At 41.4% G+C, this 23,887-nt stretch overlaps 1 protein-coding gene across 1 annotated transcript; it reads right to left on the bottom strand.

Annotated features, from left to right (window-relative positions):
• Nucleotides 1-13,461: 13,461 nt before the first annotated feature.
• On the bottom strand, nucleotides 13,462-20,364 carry LOC120019861 (G-protein coupled receptor 55-like). The gene is made up of 3 exons (XM_038963274.1): nucleotides 19,639-20,364; nucleotides 16,054-16,085; nucleotides 13,462-14,426 (listed from the first exon to the last, which is right to left on the bottom strand). Exons 1-3 carry the CDS (start codon nucleotides 20,362-20,364, stop codon nucleotides 14,189-14,191), a joined length of 996 nt encoding a protein of 331 aa, XP_038819202.1. The 3' UTR covers nucleotides 13,462-14,188.
• Between the last annotated feature and the right edge of the window lie 3,523 nt (nucleotides 20,365-23,887).

Genomic DNA, 23,887 nt, shown 5'->3' with positions numbered 1-23,887 from the left:
TTAAATTTTTTCCCCACAACATCCAAACATGACAGAAGAAAGTCAATTTCACAAGGGAAGCGAGACTAAGCGATACAGTACAAACGAGTGTGCTTCTTATGTCAACACCCTAAACAAAGTCATTTCATTTTTTTTACATTTGACATTTTAGTCATTTAGCAGACGCTCTTATCCAGAGCGACTTACAGTAGAGTGCATACATTTTATTACATTTTTACATACTGAGACAAGGATATCCCTACCGGCCTAACCCGGACGACGCTATGCCAATTGTGCGTCGCCCCACGGACCTCCCGGTTGCGGCCGGCTGCGACAGAGCCTGGGCGCGAACCCAGCCCAGCCTGGGCGCGAACCCAGCCCAGCCTGGGCGCGAACCCAGAGACTCTGGTGGCGCAGCTAGCACTGCGATGCAGTGCCCTAGACCACTGCGCCACCCGCCACCCGGGAGGTTTCCTGACATTTGTCGTTTGACGTGTCACACGCATACACAAATACAGCATGTGTAAGAACAACTTAGCATGCGCCATGTTAACACATTCATGTCCATCTACAGTATATTATATAATAATACAGTGCCTTCAGAAAGTTACCATTTTGTTGTGTTACAGCCTTAAAAACCTCTTAAAGATCGGACCCTTTTTAACAATTTTCGCCAAAAATGACAGACCCAAATCAACTGCCTGTAGCTCAGGCGTTGAAGCAAGGCTATGCATATTCTTGATAGCATTTGAAAGGAAACACTTTGAAGTTTGTGGAAATGTGAAATGAACGTAGGAGAACAATACACTTCAGATTTGGTAAAAGAAAAACCAACCGTTTTTTTGTATTTTTTTTGTACCATCATCTTTGAAATGCAAGAGAAAGGCCATAATGTATTATTCCAGCCCAGATGCAATGTATATTTTGGCCACTAGATGGCAGCAGTGTATGTGCAAAGTTTTAGACTGATCCAACCATTGTATTTCTGTTAAAAATGTTGTATCAAGTCTGCCCAAATGTGCCTAATTGGTTTATTAATAACTTTTATTAACTTTTATTATTAATAACAAACAATAGCATGGTATTATTTCACTGTAATAGTTACTGTAAATTGGACAGTGCAGATAGATTAACAAGAATTTAAGCTTTCTGCCAATATCAGATATGTCTATGTCCTGTGGAATTTTCTTGTTACTTACAACCTTATGCTAATCGCATTAGCCTACGTTAGCTCAAACGTCCTGTGGGGGACCCACCGATTCTGGAGAAGTTTGAATTAAAAATGGATTAAATTGACTTTTGTACTCACCCATCTACACATGATGCCTCATAATAACAAAGATGCTTTTAGCACCATCTCTAGTGTCAGTGGCGTACCGCAGTTTCTGGGCCCCCGCAAGGTCTGAGCAAGGCTCCCCCCCAAACAAAAATATTATTTGTATTCATTTTGGGGGATTTTTTTTGGGGGGGGGAAACAGCTGACTTCCTAGTATTCTACATGTTTTGCCATGGGGCAAAGATAAACATTTGCAGTTTTATAGCTAACCTCATGTTATTCTGCACATTTTGCAATGGGCCACAGAGAAAAATATGCAGTGCAGAGAGGGTACCTGTAGTGGGTGGTTTTGCATGTGATTTTGGACATCTCTGGAGGGCTGGGATGGACTGACTGACCGATTAACTGACTGATTAAAAGACTGACGGACGCTGAACTACTGCAGCTGTCAGAGCTGGAGGTTGAAAGATAAAGGCATTTCCTCTTTTAGCAGTTCTTGTTTATGACAGCTTCTAAGTTGTACTCAAGCTGTGAAATTGTTGACAACTGTGAGACAGAAGAGACTGTAAATGTGGAAGAATGTGCAAGAACTGAGGCATAGCTATCAGCCAGTGTCATGTTCAGTTTCTCATAAATCTTTTTCAAGGGGTGGATCAGCTTTAATATTGCGGATAGATTGTTGCTTCCATCAATGTAATTTTCTGAATCATTTCTAATCCGCCATATATTTTTGGGGTAAATATATATATCTATAGAAATACATACATACAGATACCCATATACATATATATAAACATTCATACATATACACATATATATACATACAGTGGGGCAAAAAAGTATTTAGTCAGCCACCAATTGTGGAGGAATGGGCCAAAATACCAGCAACAGTGTGTGAAAACCTTGTGAAAACTTACAGAAAACGTTTGACCTCTGTCATTGCCAACAAAGGGTATATAACAAAGTATTGAGAAACTTTTGTTATTGACCAAATACTTATTTTCCACCATAATTTGCAAATAAATTCATTAAAAATCCTACAATGTGATTTTCAGGATTTTTTTTTCTCATTTTGTCTGTCATAGTTGAAGTGTACCTATGATGAAAATTACAGGCCTCTCTCATCTTTTTAATTGGGAGAACTTGCACAATTGGTGGCTGACTAAATACTTTTTTGCCCCACTGTACATATATACATAAATACATATACACACTTTTTTTGGAATATACCTTTACTATTCCCCGCAAACCCTACCACCCCTCCAACAATTGGAGTAAACTAATAAACAATAACACTTAGGTTTCTACCTTCAGTTTATACATACTTTACACATTTTACAGACATAATATATTTTACAACAGTTATATTTTGTTTGTTTTTAGTCCTTCCTCTATTTCTGATGTCCATCCAGTTTGATTTATATTTGTAACTGTGCTATTTCACAACATTTCTGAACCTATATACATTTTACAGACTCTGTATGTTTTACATTGGTTATCTTGTTGTTATTAGTCCCACCCTTCAGCTCCATTCAACCCCTCCCACCTATCGCTTAACACCATCCATTTTTGGATATCATGACTCTTTAGAAGAACAGATATAAGTGCATTCATTTCAATCAGTGCTTCAGCAAAGTTTTTCACAGTCTGTTAAACGCCCAAATCAATGATTAGTTCCAAAACATTTGTATGTGTAGAATTTTGCCTAAATGACTACCGACCCGTAGCACTCACACCTTTAGCCATGAAGTGCTTTGAAAGGCTGGTCATGGCATACATCAACACCATTATCCCAGAAACCCTAGACCCACTATAATTTGCAACCGTCCCAACAGATCCACAGATGATGCAATCTCTATTGCACTCCACACTGCCCTTTCACACCTGCACAAAAGGAATACCTATGTGAGAATGCTATTCATTGACTACAGCTCAGCGTTCAACACCATAGTGCCCTCAAAGCTCATCAATAAGCTAAGAACCCTGGGACTAAACACCTCCCTCTGCAACTGGATCCTGGACTTCCTGACGAGCCACCCCCAGGTGGTAAGGGTAGGTAACAGCACATCTGCCACGCTGATCCTCAACACAGGGGCCCCTCAGGGGTGTGTGCTCAGTCCCCTCCTGTACTCCCTGTTCACTTATGACTGCACGGCCAGGCACGACTCCAACACCATCATTAAGTTTGCAGATGACACAACAGTGGTAAGCCTGGGCACCGACAACGACGAGACAGCCTATAGGGAGGAGGTCAGAGACCTGACCGTGTGGTGCCAGGACAACAACCTCTCCCTCAACGTGATCAAGACAAAGTAGATGATTGTGGACTACAGGAAAAAGAGGACCGAGCACGCCCCCATTCTCATTGACGGGGAGACTGTGGAGCAGGTTGAGAGCTTCAAGTTCCTTGGTGTCCACATCACCAACAAACTAACATGGTCCAAGCACACCAAGACAGTCGTGAAGAGGGCACGACTAAACCTATTCCCCCTTAGGAGACTGAAAAGATTTGGCATGGGTCCTCAGATCCTCAAAAGTTTAACAGCTGCACCATCGAGAGCATCCTGACTGGTTGTATCCCTGCCTGGTATGGCAACTTTTCGGCCTCTGACCGCAAGGCACTACAGAGGGTAGTGCGAACGGCCCAGTACATCACTGGGGCAAAGCTTTCTAGCATCCAGGACCTCTATACCAGGCGGTGTCAGAGGAAGGCCCTAAAAATTGTCAAAGACTCCAGCCACCCTAGTCATAGACTGTTCTCTCTGCTACCGCACGGCAAGCGGTACCGGAGTGCCAAGTCTAGGTCCAAGAAGCTTCTTAACAGCTTCTACCCCCAAGCCATAAAACTCCTGAACATCTAATCAAATGGCTACCCAGACTATTTTCAATGCCCACCCCCCCTTTTACACCGCTGCTACTCTCTGTTGTTATCCTCTATGCATCGTCACTTTAATAACTCTACCTACATGTACATATTACCTCAACTAACCAGCGCCCCCCCTTACATTGACTCTGTAACGGTACCCCCTGTATATAGTCTCGCTATTGTTATTTTACTGCTGCTCTTTAATTACTTGTTACTTTTATTTATTATTCTTCTCTGTATTTTTCTTAAACTGCGTTATTGGTTAGGGACAGGTAAGTAAGCATTTCACTGTAAGGTCTACATCTGTTGTATTCGGCGCATGTGACTAATACAATTATTATTATTTTTTTTAAATAAATTTTACCCCCTTTTCTCGTGGTATCCAATCGCTAGTAATTACTATCTTGTCTCATCGCTACAACTCCCGTACGGGCTCGGGAGAGACGAAGGTCGAAAGCCATGCGTCCTCCGAAGCACAACCCAACCAAGCCGCACTGCTTCTTAACACAGCGCGCCTCCAACCCGGAAGCCAGTCGCACCAATGTGTCGGAGGAAACACCGTGCACCTGGCCCCCTTGGCTAGCGCGCACTGCCCGCCACAGGAGTCGCTGGAGCGCGATGAGACAAGGATATCCCTACCGGCCAAACCCTCCCTAACCCGGACGACGCTAGGCCAATTGTGCATCGCCCCACGGACCTCCCGGTCGCGGCCGGCTGCGACAGAGCCGGCCGCGACCTCGCCTTCTGGATGGTAGCGGGGTGAACAGGCAGTGGCTCGGGTAGTTGTTGTCCTTGATGATCTTTTTGGCCTTCCTGTGACATTGGGTGCTATAGGTGTCCTGGAGGTCAGGTAGTTTTCCCCCGGTGATGAGTTGTGCAGACCGCATCACCCTCTGGAGAGCTTTGCGGTTGTGGGCGGTGCAGTTGCCGTACCAGGCGGTGATACAGCCAAACAGGATGCTCTCAATTGTGCATCTGTAAAAGTTTGTGAGGGTTTTAGGTGACAAGCCAAATTTCTTCAGCCTCCTTCACCACACTTATGGCTAGGATGTGGGGATTGAGCTCGGGCTGATTCCAGTGTGTGTTATCTGGCACAAATGTATTACTTGGGACTCTCTGGCAGATTATTACATGGGCTGCTTTATATAATTAACATTTCAACATGTATTTATTTTTCCATCACATTGTTTCTGTGATAATAAAATGAACATTTTAATTAAATTCTTTAAGAGTCCTGTTTAAGTAGTATTTTAGTACTTTGATACTTTGTGCAAGGCAATTGAGAAGCGTTAAAACCTTTGTGGATGGTCCGAGTGGAGCAGCGGTCTAAGACTGCTTTGCAGTGCCAACTGCCTTGCTACAGATGCTGGTTCGATTCCCAGCCCTGCCGTGACCGGGAGACCCATGAGGCGACGCACAATTGGCCCAGCGTAGTCCGGGTTATGGAGGGTTTGGCTGGGATGTCCTTGTTCCATCACGCTGTAGTGACTCCTGTGGCGGGCCAGGTGCATGCATGCATGCTGACACGGTCACCAGGTGTACGGCGTTTCCTCTGACACCTTTGTGCGGCTGGCGTCCGGGTTAAGTGTGCATTGTGTCAAGAAGCAGTGCGGCTTGGAGGGGTTGTGTTTCGTAGGATGCACGGCTCTCGACCTTCGCCTCTCCCAAGGCCGAACGGAGTTGTAACGATGACAAGACTATTGGATATGATATAAAGAAGGTAGAAAATAAATAAATAAATATTTAAAAAAATGTGTGGGGGGTATAAATTGTATGTATAAAATGTATAATAGTAATATTTAAATGACTAAATCAGGTAATTTTGTATATATTTATTTCAAATTTCATCGGGCCGCTTCTGGGGGGATTCTGGTAAGATGCCGACAAAGTCGGCTGAATTCCAGTAGAATGAAACGGCCCGATGTACTTGGGCCGATTCTGGGCAGTCATTCATTTTGATTCCAGGCAATTCAATCAGTTCCGGCCCCCCGGAAGAGGGCCGCTTCTGGGCCGATTCCTCATTGCTAGCTGGGCAGGGATTGATTTAGACCTGGGACACCAGGTGGGTGCAATTAACTATCAGGTAGAACAGAAAACCATCAATATTTCATACCATGTAGGGGTAAGATTTGAATACACTTGGTGTAGACATTCATGCCCTGAAATGATGGATTCAGAAAGTTCTGCTGCAATTGCAACTCCTGCAACAGGTTTGCATTGTTGTACCAAGATTGAGTAAACAGACAAATGCAGTGGGCAAAAAGTATCTAAATTATTAAATGGTTTTCACAACAACCATCCATCAGTTGAAAGACATTGCTCATCATTATCCAGGTACCGTTTGCTAAAAAACAACAACCCAACCCAAATGCTAGATGAGATGGGAATGCCTAAAGATTCTGGACCAGATTGGCTAGCTAAGCATTGCACCTGTGTGTACAAAATATAATTAAATAAACATTAAGGCCGAAAAAAAATTATATGAAATATGAAATATGCCTTTAAGAGAAAGAATAAGGCAGTTAGAAAGGTGGTAGATCTCGTACTCAAAAAAACAGGTGCACACTTTGCACCTGGTACAAACTGCTAACGCTTAGCACACCTGGTCATATGATCTTTGGCATGATTTGAAATCTCTTCTTTATGTTCTATATGAGACTAATACAAAATCCCCGTTCATACCTGATTCTAACATGCATCCTTTGTCCTGATCTTGTCCACATTCTGCTTGTCCCCACATTTTTGCACAGGTGAAGACGATTTAAAGGCTCATTGTGATCTGATTGTGATCAGATCTTCCTGACCACCTCCAAAGGTAGTCAGACAAGCATTGTGTAGACTGATCTGGACAGTGAAACCATTTAAATAATAATTGTCCCGCCCTTTTAAATCATTGACACCATTGACACCAATGGTAACACCATTGACTTATGGAATCAATATGTGTCTTCAAATAAATAAATAAAGAATATCTGTCAAATAATTTCCATACAGGGAGTGACAAGGATATCTGGTCACAATGCGAAAACAGTGGACAGATAAGAGACACATTTAACTACAAAATCAAATCAAATTTTATTTGTTACATGGGCCGAATAGAACTGGTGTAGACTTTACCGTGAAATGTTTGCTTAAGAGCCCTTCCCAACAATGCAGAGTTGAAAAATAAAAAATAAATAGTAGGACTTCAGGAATAAATAAAATACACAAGAATGGCGCTCTATACAGGGAGTACCAGTACGATGAGGACCATGTGTAGATGCAATGGCTACAATGTGGGCACAATCAGAATGGGAATAAGATCAGAACGAAGGAGACATGTTAGCACCAGAGATAAACAAGGCTTGACTCTATGTAAAGTAACCCACAGGAAAGTGAGTGGTTATAGAAGCTCAGTTAGCCTATGTAGTCTGGCCTCAAAGGAAAATGGGTCAAGGGTTTGATCAAAAGGCTTTACCACTGTGTTCTATTTGCATTCTATGTTTTACACCATGAAGATGAAAACAGATTTTCCATGAAAGCCAGACTAAATATGTGCATTTTTCTCTTGTAGGCTAGGCCCATGTATTATCAAGATCCAAAGTGTTCAGCTAGACATCAGTCACAATTTTTGTAGAACTGTAAAGGAAATGTGAAGGAAATGTTATTGTGTGAAGAGATAGCCTTGAAAATGTTAATCTTGTCTTTGGTGTCATAAACAATCCTTGCTTCTTGCCTGTGCTTGGTAAAGATATGAGGGGGGCATCATGACCCCTTCCTTAGGACCATCTGGCAGAACGCCCAGAATATGTTCTTTAAGTTAAGATAGGAGACGGAGCCAGTCACATGTAGGAACCAATCCAATGAATCTTGTTTATGTAGGTTTTTATGCAGCCGTATATAAGGCTATATGTATGGAAAGCCATTTTAGAGCTCACTTCAGACCGGTACTTTATGCATCTAAGTTTGACTGTGACCTCTCCAGTTTGCAGACAATAAAGAGTGATTCGTTTAATATTGACTTCTAGTGTCCCTGTGTTGAATTTCCACAACACTTCCTATCCTATCAGCTTTAAAACACCAGGTTAAGGTACATGTAACGTGATGATAGGGATTGTTTTGAACAACCACTTTAAGAAAACATGAAAAATAATACTGCTTATGTTGTTAGAATAAAATAACAAACATCATTTCATCTAATGACATAACAACACTGATTTTGGCAGTCAGTAACATACGTTTGAAGGTTGCTGTTATATAACAGTCTAATATAGGTTTTAATAATAGGTGGACTTCTCTTTGGATTGTTGTCTAACAAAGCAGTCATGAATTATCACAAGAGCGTAAATTAATGCTAAAACAATAATGTACAGGCTTTGTATACAATTTAGCAGGGTTGGGGTCAATGTTCATCCAGTCACATATCTTTTGCAATCCTATCCTTCCTATACAGTACATATGTAACGGCAGCCTTCCTCCTCTTCACGAGAAGAGAGGGTGTAACAGGGATTGGACCAACACGCAGCGTAGCCAGTGCTCAACATGTTTAATAAAACGATAAACAGTGAACACTTACAACGAATACAAAATAACAAATGTGGCAAACCGATACAGCCCTATCTGGTGCAGAGAAAACACAAAGACAGTGTCATGACGTTGGCCTGGGGGTAGGTTTATGACAGTCATAAATACCTCTTTCCCCCTTTTTCCCTCTCCCTACTATAACTGATGTGACATAAGAAAACCCATTGGTTAACATAGAGATTCTGGGAACATCAGAAGTTGGGGGAAATGAACTATATTCTGGTAATCCGACCAACTGAACATATGCGGTGGTACTTAAGGTATATTATGTCAGTTCGGTTGCCCTCTGACACATTCTCATCAATGATAGAATGACAAACTCTACTGTGGAAAGTCTAAACGTCAGAGGTATCGGATTCACATGGAATTGTTGTTTAATTCAAATGTTTGAATATGAAATTATTTGTGAAGAGATGAAATGTAATTTTAGCTTCCAAATGAGAGATTTGGGTTTTCATAAGTTTGGCCTCTGCTCAACCAGTGGCCCGCCCCTGTGAAGAGACATGGGTTACAAACTTTTCAGACACACCCCTCTCCCTCCACTATAAAAGCCATTGACAAAAATATAACTTCCTGTTCCGGGTACATTTAGGATGACGATCCGATGTCAGAATGGTTCAGATAATAACTACAGAACTAAGCCAACATCAGCATGGACTTTGGTTCTAAATGGTATGAACTTTGAACTCGTATTCACTACAGAAGTGATACCTCCTAGCCGTTGAGTTAGCAACAGCTGCTACAAACGCAGGTTAGGAAGGAGAGTCAGAGTATCCCGTCTACTACACATCGACGTTACTCCAACGTATCCAGTGACCACCAGAGACATTCTTCAAAGGACAGAGGACTCGGTTTGGCAAGACGGTCTTCCATCTACCACCAACCTACTGAAGCGCAGCTCAGAGTAAATATTTATTGCATTTTCCTTTTCTAAATGGGCGGTAATTTAGAATGCATAAGATACTGTATTTACGATGGTACAGCTTCGCCTATGTTCCAGTCTCCCGCTCTTTCACTAAAATCCCGCCCCTTTTCTTTGTGTAACAAGCTGTCATATCTATTCTGCCCGCTAGGGACGTTTTCCTTTATGACGGCACTTTGTAATCAAGTTATGATTTAATTGTGTATGTGTGATTCTGTGTGATTAGTTAGGTATTTAGTAAATAAATAATTAAACCCAATTTTGTATTGCTGATTCAATTTGTTAGCCAGGATTCTTGCAGATAACCAAGGATTTACCACTTTCAGATGAGTCTGAATAAAATGACGATTAATGTGACTGCTATGGATGTAAAATATTACTAAATCTTTAAGAGTTTATTCGGAAGATAACAGCTCTATAAATATTATTTCGTGGTGTCCCTCTCTAGTTAATTATATTTACATGATTAGTTCAATCAGGTAATATTAATTACGGAGAAATTATTTTATAGAATAGCATGTCATAGCAATTAATCTGGCATAGCCAAAGACACGACAACAGGAAACAACCACCCATAAACCCCAACACAAAACAAGCCACCTATATATGATTCCCAATCAGAGACAACACAAAACACCTGCCTCTGATTGAGAACCATATTAGGCCAAACAGACAAACTAGACACACAACATAGAATGCCCACCCAGCTCACGTCCTGACCAACACTAAAACAAGCAAAACACACAAGAACTATGGTCAGAACGTGACAACATACAGTTGAAGTCGGAAGTTTACATTCACCTTAGCCAAATACATTTAAACTCAGTTTTCACAATTCCTGACATTTAATCCAAGTAAAAATCCCTGTCTAGGTCAGTTAGGATCACCACTTTATTTTAAGAATGTGAAATGTCAGAATAAAAGTAGAGAGAATATTTATTTCAGCTTTTATTTATTTCATCACAAGTTTACGTACACTCAATTAGTATTTGGTAGCATTGCCTTTAAATTGTTTAACTTGGGTCAAATGTTTCGGGTAGCCTTCCACAAGCTTCCCACAATAAGTTGGGTGAATGTTGGCCCATTCCTCCTGACAGAGCTGGTGTAACTGAGTCAGGTTTTTAGGCCTCTTTGCTTGCACAAGCTTTTTCAGTTCTGCTCACACATTTTCTATAGGATTGAGGTCAGGGCTTTGTGATGGCCACTTCAATACCTTGACTTTGTTATCCATAAGCCATTCTGCCACAACTTTGGAAGTATGCTTGGGGTCATTGTCCATTTTGAAGACCCATTTGCGAACAAGCTTTAACTTCCTGACTGATGTCTTGAGATGTTGCTTCAATATATCCACATCATTTTCCTACCTCATGATGCTACCTATTTTGTGAAGTGCACCAGTCCCTCCTGCAGCAAAGCGCCCCCACAATATGATGCTGCCACCCCCGTGCTTCACGGTTGGGAGGGTGTTCTTCGGCTTGCAAGCCTCCCCCTTTTTCCTCCAAACATAACAATGGTCATTATGGCCAAACAGTTCTATATTTGTTTCATCAGACCAAAGTACACTTCTCCAAAAAGTACAATATTTTTCCCCATGTGCAGTTGCAAACCGTAGTCTGGCTTTTTATGGTGGTTTTGAAGCAGTGGCTTCTTCCTTGCTGAGAGGCCTTGCAGGTTATGTCGATATAGGACTCGTTTTACTGTGGATATAGATACTTTTGTACCTGTTTCCTTCAGCATCTTCACAAGGTCCTTTGCTTTTGTTCTGGGATTGATTTGCCCTTTTCGCACCAAAGTACGTTCATCTCTAGGAGACAGAACGCGTCTCCTTCCTGAGCGTTATGACGGCTGCATGGTCCCATGGTGTTTATACCTGCATACTATTGTTTGTACAGATGAACGTGGTACCTTCAGGCGTTTGGAAATTGCTCCCAAGGATGAACCAGACTTGTGGAGGTCTACAATTGTTTTTCTGAGGTCTTGGCTGATTTCTTTTGATTTTCCCATGATGTCAAGCAAAGAGGCACTGATTTTGAAGGTAGGCCTTGAAATACATCCACAGGTACACCTCCAATTGACTCAAATTATGTCAATTAGCCTATCAGAAGCTTCTAAAGCCATGACATGATTTTCTGGAATTTTCAAAACTTGCCAAAACTATAGTTTGTTAACAAGACATTTGTGGAGTGGTTGAAAAACAAGTTTTAATGACTTCAACCTAAGTGTATGTAAACTTCCAACTTCAACTCTATGTTGATGACTCAACACTATACACGTCAGCTAATACAGCAACTGAAATGACTGCAACACTTAACAAATAGCTGCAGATAGTTTCAGAATGGGTGGCAAGAATATGTTTGTCCTAAATATTTGATTTGGGACAAATCATTCACTAAACCATAAACCTCAACTAAATCTTGTAATAAATAATGTGGAAATTGAACAAGTTGAGGTGACTAAACTGCTTGGAGTAACCCATGATTGTAAACTGTCAAGGTCAAAACATATTGATACAACAGTAGCTAAGCTGGGGAGAAGTGTGTCCATAATAAAGCGGTACTTTTCCTTCTTAACAGCACTGTCAACAAGGCAGGTCCTACAGGCTCTAGTTTTGTCACACCTGGACTACTGTTCAGTCGTGTGGTCAGGTGCCACAATTGCAATTGGCTCAGAGCAGGGCAGCACGGCTGGCCCTTGGATGTACACAGAGAACAAACATGAATAATATGCAATCTCTCCTGGCTCAAAGTAAAGGAGAGATTGACTTCATCACTACTTGTACTTGTGAGAGGTATTGACTTGTTGAAAGCACCGATCTGTCTGTGTAAACGACTAGTACCCAGCTCAGACACCCATGCATACCCCACAAGACATGCCAACAGAGGCCTCTTTACAGTCCCCAAGTCCAGAACAGACTATGGGAGGCGCACAGTACTACATAGAGCCATGACTATATGAAACTATTCCACATCAGGTAACTGGCGCAAGCACTAGAATCAGATTTAAAAAACAGATAAAAATACACCTAATAGAACAGCGGGGACTGTGAAGCAACACAAACATAGGCAGAGACACATGCATACACACACATGATAACAAACACACTATACACAAACGTACACATGGATTTTGTGATGTAGATATGTGGTAGTGGAGCATGGGCCTGAGGGCACACACTTAGTGTGTTGTGAATTCTGTAATGAATGTATTGTAATGTTTTTAAAATTGTATAACTGCCTTAATTTTGCTGGACCCCAGGAAGAGTAGCTGCTGCCTAGGATGCATGTTAATTCTGTACAGACTCCCTTATTTTAACTCTGTAATTTAGGTTAGTATTGTGGAGTAACTGCAATGTTGTTGATCCATCTTCAGTTTTCTCCTATCACAGCCATTAACCTCTGTAACTGAGTTAGGAAGGACGCCTGTATCTTTGTAGTGACTGGGTGTATATATACACCCTTCTAAGTAATTAATAACTTCACCATGCTCAAAGGGATATTCAATGTCTGCCTTTTTTATTTTTACCATTCTACCAATAGGTGCTCTTCTTTGCGAGGCATTGGAAAATCTCCTTGGTCTTTGTGGTTGAATCTGTGTTAGAAATTCACTGCTCGACTGAGGGACCTTACAGATCATTTTATGTGTGGGGTACAATGATGAGGTAGTCATTAAAAAAATCTGGTTAAACGCTATTATTGCACACAGAGTGAGTCCATGCAACTTATTATGTGACTTGTTAAGCACATTTTTACTCCTGAACTTATTTAGGTTTGCCATAACAAAGGGGTTGAATACTTACTGACTCAAGACATTTCAGATTTAAATGATTTATTAATTTGTTAAAATGTAAGTCCACTTTGACATTATGGGGTATTTTGTTTTTGTCAGTGTCACAAAAAACGCAATTTAATCGATTTTAAATGCAGTCTGTAACAGAACAACATTTTGAAAAAGTCAAGGGGTGTGAATACTTTCTGAAGGCATAGTTTGTGTACATGTGTTTTATCGTAACCACAGCGACATTCAGCATACACACAGACAAATTAGGTTTTCTCCATATGCCTTCAGTTGAAACTAGTGGTGTGCTGTCTTAGCCCACATCACTCATCTGATGACAAAGTCTCATGAGTCCCTTGTCAGAACATACAGTACACATATAGATGGCATTGCACAAGGCACAAACAATTGTAATCAAATGGAACATTTCCAAGAAAATGTTTTGTTTGAATTGCTTCAGCTCTTTAAAAGTATTTTGTGGTAGTCAAAGAAGTTGAAAACTTTTTACTTAAGCGAAGCAGTGAAATATAGTGAAAGTTAAATATATTAAAATATCTGGTCTCATAGGGTTAACTCTTGTCCGAGGTAAGGCTGCAGAAGGTCAAAAGGAAAAATTGGGCCAAAATGCGTAGGTTTTCAATAATAAATACTCCTATTTCCTACTCAACATCCATTGTCCTCAAACAGTGGCAGAATTTTTCACACAGCTAGTAAGATTTCACACACACAGTAATTTCCCAGTGGGCAAAACGGGTTGAAACATAATTTAAACCAGTTCTGCTCAGTGTTTGTCCCTCCATTGGTCTTGTCAGAGCTCTGAGGTGCTGGTGGTGGCTCTTCTCTGGCTGCTGGACCTGGACCTCCTGATGGTGAAGGTCTGCTTGGAGGTCCTCACTTCCCTGGTGATGAAGTAGTAACACAGAGCGTCCAGACAACACGTGATGTTGGCCAGACTCATGGCCACCTGCAGGAACAGGCTGATATTCGTCTTGGCCATGCAGTCCTGGATCACGTCTTGACGTACCTTGGAGGAGATAGAGGTATTCCTTTAAGGCTTAGAGTTTTTCCTGGTCAAGTCACATGGTCAGGGAAAAATAAGTTGTCCCAGACATATTAATGCACATAAGATAACCTCAAGAAAGTATTTACAGCCTTATACTAAAAGTGATTCAATAGTTTTTTCCCCTCATCAATCTACACACAATACCCCATAATGACAAAGCAAAAACAGGTTTAGAAAATGTTGCTAATTTTCTAAATCTAAAAACAGAAATGTCCCATTTACATAAGTACTCAGACCCTTTACTCAGTACTTTGTTGGAGCACCTTTGGAAGTGATTACAGCCTCGAGTCTTCTTGGGTATGACGCTACAAGCTTGCCAAACCTGTATTGGGGGAGTTTCTTCCATTCGTCTGTGCAGATCCTCTCAAGCTCTGTCAGGTTGGATGAGGAGCGTCGCTGCACAGCTATTTTCAGGTCTCTCCAGAGGTGTTTGATCAGGTTCACATCCGGGTTCTGGCTTGGTCACTCAAACAGCTTTTTCAAATGCAAATTTCGTGTTTTCTGCTTGTTTTAGGCAGTTATAAACATGTCTAAAGATTACTTTTCAACATTGCCTGCTCCCGAGTGTTCTCATTACTTAGAAAAACGTAAAATTGTAGGGCATCCCTCATGCCCCTTCTCATGACGCTGCTAGGAGCCACGTGAGTGAGTGCCCAACAACACAATCAAATGGACTATACAGCTACAAGTAGTGAGTGGAGTTACAAACGGACTATACTATTCCACACACATAGCTGCAAATAGCCTGAAGCCATAGGGCTTTTCTCCCAGGTTCTATTTGCCTACATGTGATAATTGCAAACCGTAGGTTGCGATTTTGACCTGGTTACATGTACATTGAACAACACAGCAGCTTTTCTGCCGTTTTTGTTATTTCTGTATAACATACATGTTACAACGAAGTTAGCTCTTTTACAATGGGGTCAATGGGAAAGAATGTTTATTTTCCACAATTTGTGGCGATGGTCGAGGGGAATTCTTTCTTATGGCAAGATTACAGGCAATAACCAATGTAGCCTATTGATTGTGCTCTGAGGTGACGTTGACATTGGCAGTGAATCTAACGCAGTGGTTCTTAACCTGGGTTCGATCGAACCCCAGGGGTTCGGTGAGTCAGTCTCAGGGGTTCGGCGGAGGTCAAGACACACATCCGACTCATATGATTCGTGATGACACGCCCCGCTTGGCCATCATTGGCTGCAGGTGATCACGCTACATCGCTTGGCCTATCTGTGCTGCAGGGAATTTGGTGCGCTCAGTAGTCGACTTGTGACTGTCGTGATGGTACGTCTTGTGATTTCTTTCTTAGTATTTTAATCCCTTCATACTTACTATGTCGAGCAAAAAAAAAAAGTGGTCGGACGAATATGTACAATATGGATTCACATGTATAACGGAACGTGATGGGAGTCAGCGTCCTAACTGCATGATTTGCAATGCCGAGTTGAGCAATTCTAGTCTAGCACCAGCACAACTAAGAGAACACTTCCTTAAGCTGCATGGAGATGGAAAATACAAGAACACAACGCTCGCTGAATTCAAGGTGAAGAGAGCCAGATTCGATGAAAAGGCTACTCTGCCTGTTCTCGGCTTTGTACCCATCAACAAACCGATCCTCACAGCATCGTACGAAGTTGCTTACCTGATCGCAAAGCAGGGCAAACCACACACCATTGGTGAAACACTCAGAAAACCAGCTGTGTTGAAGATGGCGAATATCATGCTGGGAAAAGAGGCTGAAGTTAAGTTATCCCAAATTCCTCTTTCAAATGACACCATCAGCGACAGAATAGAGGACATGAGCAAAGACATCTTGGCTCAAGTAGTTGCAGATCTGATTTCAAGCCCGGCAAAATTCAGCCTTCAACTCGACGAGACCACAGACGTTTCCAATCTAAGCCAGCTTGCTGTATTCGTGCACTATGTGAAAGACGACGTGATAAAGGAAGATTTTTTATTTTGTAAGCCTCTTTACAACAACAACTAAGGCAGCCGATGTGAAGAAACTTGTGGATGACTTCTTCAAAGACAACAATCTTTTGTGGGATATGGTTTCTGCAGTTTGTTCGGACGGAGCTCCAGTCATGCTGGGAAGAAAGTCTGGTTTTGGTGCGCTAGTGAAAGCCGATGCACCACACATCATTGTTACGCATTGTGTTCTGCACAGGCATGCGTTGGCAACAAAAACCTTGCCTCCAAAACTGGCAGAAGTATTAAAAATTGTAGTGGAATGCGTGAACTATGTGCGAACTAGTGCTCTGAGGCACCGCATCTTCAGTGAGCTGTGTAAAGAAATGGGCTCTGAATTCGAGGTACTTCTGTACCATTCTAACGTTCGGTGGTTATCCCGGGGACAGGTGCTGAATCGTGTTTTTGCCGTGCGTGTGGAATTAGCCCTGTTTTTGCAAGAGCACCAACATTTTCATGCAGATTGCTTCAAAAATTCTGAGTTCATTCTCATTTTCGCGTACATGGCTGATATCTTCGCAGCTCTCAATCATCTCAATCAAAAGATGCAGGGCGGTGGAGTCAACATCATCGAAGCGGAGGAAAACCTGAAGGCTTTTCAAAAAAAGCTACCGTTATGGAAACGACGAACAGAGAACGATAACTTCGCAAACTTTCCCCTGCTGGACGACTGTGTAAGTAAGATCGAAGATGTATCTGGAATCGGAGACATTTCTGTACCCGCGGAACTGAAGCAAGCAATTGCCACGCACTTAGATGAGCTTGCAAAGTCTCTCGACGGATACTTCCCTACAAGAGAGTCATATCCAGCATGGGTGAGACAGCCGTTCACGTTTAGTGTTGAGACAACAGATGTCAATGATGAATACCTCGATGAAATCATTGAAATTCAGCAGAGTCAGGTTCAACAGCAACTCTTCAGAACAACAACGCTTTCAACGTTTTGGTGTCAACAAATGGTAACGTACCCTGTTATTGCTAAGAAAGCTCTGGAGATTTTCATACCGTTTGTTACAACATATCTTTGCGAGCAATCCTTTTCGAGGATGCTGGACATAAAAACGAAGAAAAGGAACAGACTTTGTTGCGAAAATGACATGAGAGTGGTAGAAGGATTACTTTATCCTATCCTAGGTATTCCTTAAAGAGGTGGGGTTTCAGGTGTCTCCGGAAGGTGGTGATTGACTCTTGATACCATTTGAAAGGAAACACTTTGAAATGTGAAATTAATGTAGGAGAATATAACACATTAGATCTGGTAAAAGATAATACAAACAAAAAACATGCATATTTTTATTTATTTTTTCATCTTTGAAATGCAAGGGAAAGGCCATAATATAATATTGCAGTTTAGGCGCAATTTAGATTTTGGCCACTAGATGGCAGCAGTGTATATGCAAAGTTTCAGACTGAACCAGTGAAGCATTGCAATACATCAGAAAATGTGTCTTGCATGGAGCTTCTATCAGACTGTTAAATAGGCATCACTAGCTGGCCTCCAGCCAGTACCCTGCCCTGAACTTACTCACTGTTGCTAGCCGGCTACCACACGTTTTTTCAACCCTGCACCTTAGAGGCTGCTGCCCTATGTACATAGACATGAAACACTAGTCACTTTATCAGTGATGGAAAAAGTACCAAATTGTCATACTTAAGTAAAAGTAAAGATACCTTAATGGAAAATGACTCAAGTAAAAGTAACCCAGTAAAATACTACTTGAGTAAAAGTCTAAAAGTATTTGGTTTTAAATATACATAAGTATCAAAAGTAAATGTAATTGCTAAAATATACTTAAGTATCAAAAGTAAAAGTATAAATCATTTAAAATTCCGTATATTAAGCAAACCAGATGGCACAATTTTCAATTTGTTATTTTTGTACGGATAGCCAGGGGCACACTCCAAAACTCAGACATTATTTACATACAAAGCATTTGTGTTTAGTGAGCCCGCCATTTCAGAGGCAGTAGAGATGACCAGGGATGTTCAATTGTTAAGTGCGTGAATTGGACCATTTTCCTTTCCTGCTATGCCTTCAAAATATAACGAGTCATTTTGAGTGTCAGGGAAATGTATGGAATAAACAGTACATTATTTCTTAAGGAATGTAGTGAAGTGAAAGTAAAAGTTGTCAAAAAAAATATGTAGTAAAGCACAGATATCCCAAAAAATGACTTAAGTAGTACTTTAAAGTATTTTTACTTCAGTACTTCACACCACTGACTTTAATAATGGAACACTGGTCACTTTAATAATGTTTACATACTGTTTTACCCATTTCATATGTATATACTGTTTTCTAGTCAATGCCATCCTATTCAACTATTGCTGTACATATACTACTCTATCCTACATATTCTTCAGATATAGTACATATTCTAGCCATATACTTTCCATAATGTCTATACATCCTATCACACACATATATATAAATGATATATATATTTATACTCTTGACTCCGACATTGCTCGTCCTAATATTTCTATATTTCTCAATTCCATTATTTTACTTTTTAGATTAATGTGTATTGTTGTGTATTGTTAGATAATACTGCACTGTTGGAGCTAGGAACACAAGCATTTCGCTACCACTGCAATAACATCTGCTAAATATGTGTATGCAACCAATAACATTTGATTTGATTTGATTTGCTATAGCGTGTTTGTGTGTGTTGCTTTCGGAATGGCATTTACTCTTATTCACGGCAGATTCAAATTAGCTACTGTCATGTAGGACATTTCACATCAGCTATGACTATAGAATATACACTTTGTTTTATTTAGTTAGCTTTTCTGAAACTCTAGAGAAGTAGCGGCTTGGTTATGCTCATTGCGTAGCGTACTGTCACAAATTCGACAGAAATGTAGCCTATAGTTGTAATTATTGAAGTTTAAGTTATGAAGCCTGTAAGAATCTTTGATAAGTTAGTGGTGCTCAGCCTGTTGAGCTGATCTGTGTGTGTTGGTAGGTGCAAGTTATGTGTAGCCTAGGCCTACTGGAGCTTGGCTGCATTTCGGATACACATGTTGTAGTGGGGCGTATCTTTCTTGTGTTATTATATAAAGCAATGCTTGTTGATGTGTACAGCTACATGTGAACAGTAGTAGGACCAATCTACCTTGTGGTATTAGGGCTCTAAAACAATACTAGTTGTTCCCCCCCATGGATTTAAAATGCCCACTCAGGCATGTCATCCTGGAGCCGGGCCTGTTTATAATTAACTCACCAGGAACTGCAGCAGGATGCCCAGGTGGCTAGGCGTGAAGGGGACCAGGAAGGCACAGAGACTGCTGTAGATGATCCTCACACAGGCTCTGTTCTTATGGCTCTCTTTGTCGGACTGCCTCAGCGTCCGGATGCTCTGGGCCGAACACACCACCAGCACCAGGGCCGGCCCCACAAACCCAAAGCCCAAGAGGCAGCTGATCACATCTGGGCGCCAGCCCTTCTCCGAGAAGCCGTGGAAGCAGTGGAAGGACCCATTTCCCGCCGTGCGGAACGAGTAGATGGGTGAGGTGCCCCCCAGCACCACCACCCAGACCAGGATGCAGATCCCCAGAGCGGCCCGGCGGGAGCGGAGCTGCTTGGCGCGGAAGGGGTGGCATATGGCCACCCAGCGGTCCATGGCTATGCAGGCAATGGTGTAGATGCTGCCATACATGCCCACAAAGTACAGGCTCTCCAGGAAGGAGCAAAGGAAGCGGTGGTGGGCCTCCCAGTGGTGGATGGTGGCGTGCATCTTGAAGGGGAGCAGGAGGAGGAGAAGGAGGTCCAGGAGGGCCAGGTTGGTCATGTAGATGGTGGACTCTGTCCACTTGCGGAGGAGGAAGCAGAAGACAACCAGGGCCAGGATGTTGAGGACAAGGCCGCACACGAAGATGGGCACATAGATGGCAAGTTCCAGTGATTTCATGAGGCGGTCTACCTCGGTGAAGGAGCAGTTGGTTTTCATGGTGCCGCTGAGGAGTAAATGGGAGACGTTGGGTAAGCCAATTCAAATAGACTTTGTCATTTATTTTCTAAAAGGAATGGTGTTTTGATTATGAATAAGTCTCACAAAATGTAGGATAAAAATGATGGCCATACTATCTACCTTTTTGATTTGTCTTTTTTCCTCACAATAATTGTTCCACTACTTTGATAATTACTTGTCCCCATATACCCCATGTATCATTTTACTGGCACTGAGATTGAAACACCCACATGCACACAAACACACACACGTGCCAATAAGCAAAACCTCCTTTCCTTTCTCAGTCGTGTGGGTAGCATACAGTAGCTGTACCCTCCTCACATATGAAAGCAGTGCCTGCCTGATTTAATCTGAGAACCCTTAAAGAAGCACAACAAATTCGTAACATATTGTACGAATTGTATTCCTAACATATCGTACGAATTGCACAAATAAATAAATTTGTTGTATTTTTTTGTGGGACGTAACACATATCATGCGAAATGAATGATGTAGTACACAATTGGGTGACCCGTTTTAGCTCGTGAGCACCACTTTCAAAACTACTGGCTGAAATTATACTAAAGTTCCGGAGCATCACTTTAAAACCACTTCACTACCAGTCTGCATGCCGTATGGCCAAATACTATTCTGAACCAAAATATTTTTGTGTCTGTGTCTCATCAAATACTGTAGAACTAAATCAAAGTAACCTGGTAAAATAATGGTTAGCTTTAACACAAATCAAACCTATACATTTTTATTAGTTAGTCTTTTTCTAAGTTTAAGATGACTTCGGATTATGTTTATTATGTTGTTGTAGATAAGGTCATCACCTATTATATTGGTTTGATTTGAATAATCACTCTTCTCTGAGTGTGTTTTCTGTTGTAATGATGTAACACCATCATTGGTGTAAAGTAATTAGGTAAAAATACTTAAGTAGTTTTGGGGGTATCTGTACTTTACCATTTATATTTTTGACTACTTTTACTTTTACTTCACTACATTCCTAAAGAAAATAATGTACTTTTTACTACATACATTTTCCCTGACACCCAAAAGTACTCGTTACATTTTAAATCCTTAGCAGGACAGGAAAATCTTCCAATTCATGCATCAAGAGAACATCCCAAGTCATCCTTACTGCCTCTGATCGAGCAGACTCAGTAAACACAAATGCTTTGTATGTAAATAATGTCTGAGTGTTGGAGTGTGCCCCTGACTATCCGTAAATAAAATAAAAACAAGAAAATGGTGCCGTCTGTATATTTAACACCAAATACTTTTACACAAGTAGTATTTTACTGGGTGACTAACTTTTACTTGAGTCATTTTCTATTAAGGTATGTTTACTTTTACTCAAGTATGAAAATTGGGTACTTTCCCCACCACCATACAGTATATACAGTAAGTGAAACCTTACCTTATAGATGCCAGTCTGCAGGTGTGTCTGTCTGTCTGTCTGTCTATCTGTGCAAGACAAATTAGTTTAACACTTCTGCTTTCAGTACCTTTGTTTTTTTTCATGACCACTTCCTATGTGAGAGAACCAATAGTCTGAACTGGTGCTCTCTACACCAGGTTACAGCAGCAGACAAGAGGTTATGTCTTGGACATAACTTAGAAATACAAAACACAAATCAGAACAATCACATTTGTTTGAGAACATAGTGTCATTCTGCTACCACATATAATAACATATTATATACAGATTTAAAAAGTCAAAGGCCTAGATTCAATCAGATCAAGCGTCAACCGCATTAGAGCTGTCAAATTGGTGAGCAGCTGCACTGCTTCTTGACACAATGTTCGCCCAACCCGGAAGTCAGCCGCACCAATGTGTCAGAGGAAACACCGTACAACTGGCGACCGAAGTCAGCGGGCATGCACCGGGCCCGGTACAAGGAGAGGACATCCGGCCAAACCCTCCCCTTACCCGGACAACGCTGGCCCAATTGTGTGCCACCTCATGAGTCTCCCAGTCACGACGGCTGTGACACAGCCTGGGATCGAACCCGGGTCTGTAGTGACGCCTCTAGCACTGTGATGCAGAGCCTTAGACCGCTGCGCCACTCGGGAGTCCACGAGCAGCTGCTCTCTTGAACATTGTCACGAAGCCACACCCGTCCCACTCACATTTGGTCAGAACGAGAAAATGATCCTAACCCTATATAGAAATAATGCCGCTCAAATTCTAAATCATTCAACTAAATAATGAGGATTTCTATCAGCCTAATCGAGGTGTAGATTACATCTCAAATTCCAATGTTCTAACTTGTAAACAAGGTTGCATGGGATTTCTCTTAATGCGACTCCGTGCAGCCAGTGGGAATGTCCACTTTGGGTATAATGCCAGGAGCCACTTGTGGATTTGACAGCTCAAACGCAGTTCCGACACCACCAAAACAACCGCTATACCCATGTCGACTAAAGTGGTTCTGATTGAATAGAGCCCAATGTCTGTCAGCACAGCAGCAACATAGCCAGAAATAATTGGGGTTAGACAGTCACATCCCTTTGAGCAATTGAGATGAGTTTAACAGTGAGGTACACTTTTCACCAAGAGGTCCAAATGTCTTGCAATGTCATTGATGTTGTACATACACTATACAGCTGTCACTAGCTTTCCTTTTAATCATTTTACATGTATTCATTTTTCAATGTAATTAGATTTATTTTATGGGATGTGTGTAAGTAATTAATTGTGTTTTTCTATTTTGCCAATGCATCTCTTGCAAGTGCCAATGACTCTCTTTGCCAATATATCTCTTGCAAAAAAATCCCACAAACTATGAACCAGAAAAGTGAATCTACAGCTTTAATCCCAGTTACTGTAACCAAGGGCGTATGAGCCAGGAGGGACAGTGGGGACATGCCCCCCCACCCCCCTATGTTAGAAGCAGGTAAAATGGTCCCCCCCAATACAAATAACATATAAAACATTGCAAGACTTTTATTTAGAAAAATGTGTCGCCAGATGTGTTGAGGGACTTTTATTTTGAAAAGGGCTCTGCTGCTGGAATGTGAGTCACTTCCCCTGCCCCATGACTGATTCCTTCTCACTCTTGGTTGTTACAAGTAGTGTGTTAGTGAGAGAAAAAGCACTGTGCAGCAGCACCACCAACATCACACATAACACTGGGAAAAGTAATTGTTGTTGGCAACAACAAAGAAAGTTTGAGTAAAAAATGTATGAATGTAAATAAACTTTGATATGTAGAACAAACGTGAGCAACTATACGCTTTCTCTTGTCTAGTAGCAAGTTAGCTTTACATTTACAATTTAGTCAATGTTTACTTGTGTCAGCTTTTAGCTAATGCTGGGTAGTTCTGGCTATGTGAAAAACTGATAGTGAATGTTTTGAAGCCAAGAATAGTTGCTAGCTGCACAATCACTGTCAGCCTTCAAGTTAGAATGGATGTGTCACCAGTCAAAAAGAGAAAAAAATAGGAAATACCATTTTTTCCCAAATTAGTGCAATGGACTGTAAGTAAGGTTCTTGGCAACTGTGCGCACACC

This window comes from Salvelinus namaycush, chromosome 25 (assembly GCF_016432855.1).
Source record: "Salvelinus namaycush isolate Seneca chromosome 25, SaNama_1.0, whole genome shotgun sequence".
In the NCBI taxonomy this organism is placed as follows: Eukaryota; Metazoa; Chordata; class Actinopteri; order Salmoniformes; family Salmonidae; genus Salvelinus; species Salvelinus namaycush.
Note: the sequence above shows the minus strand (reverse complement) of the source record. Positions and strands in the feature narration are given on the sequence as shown.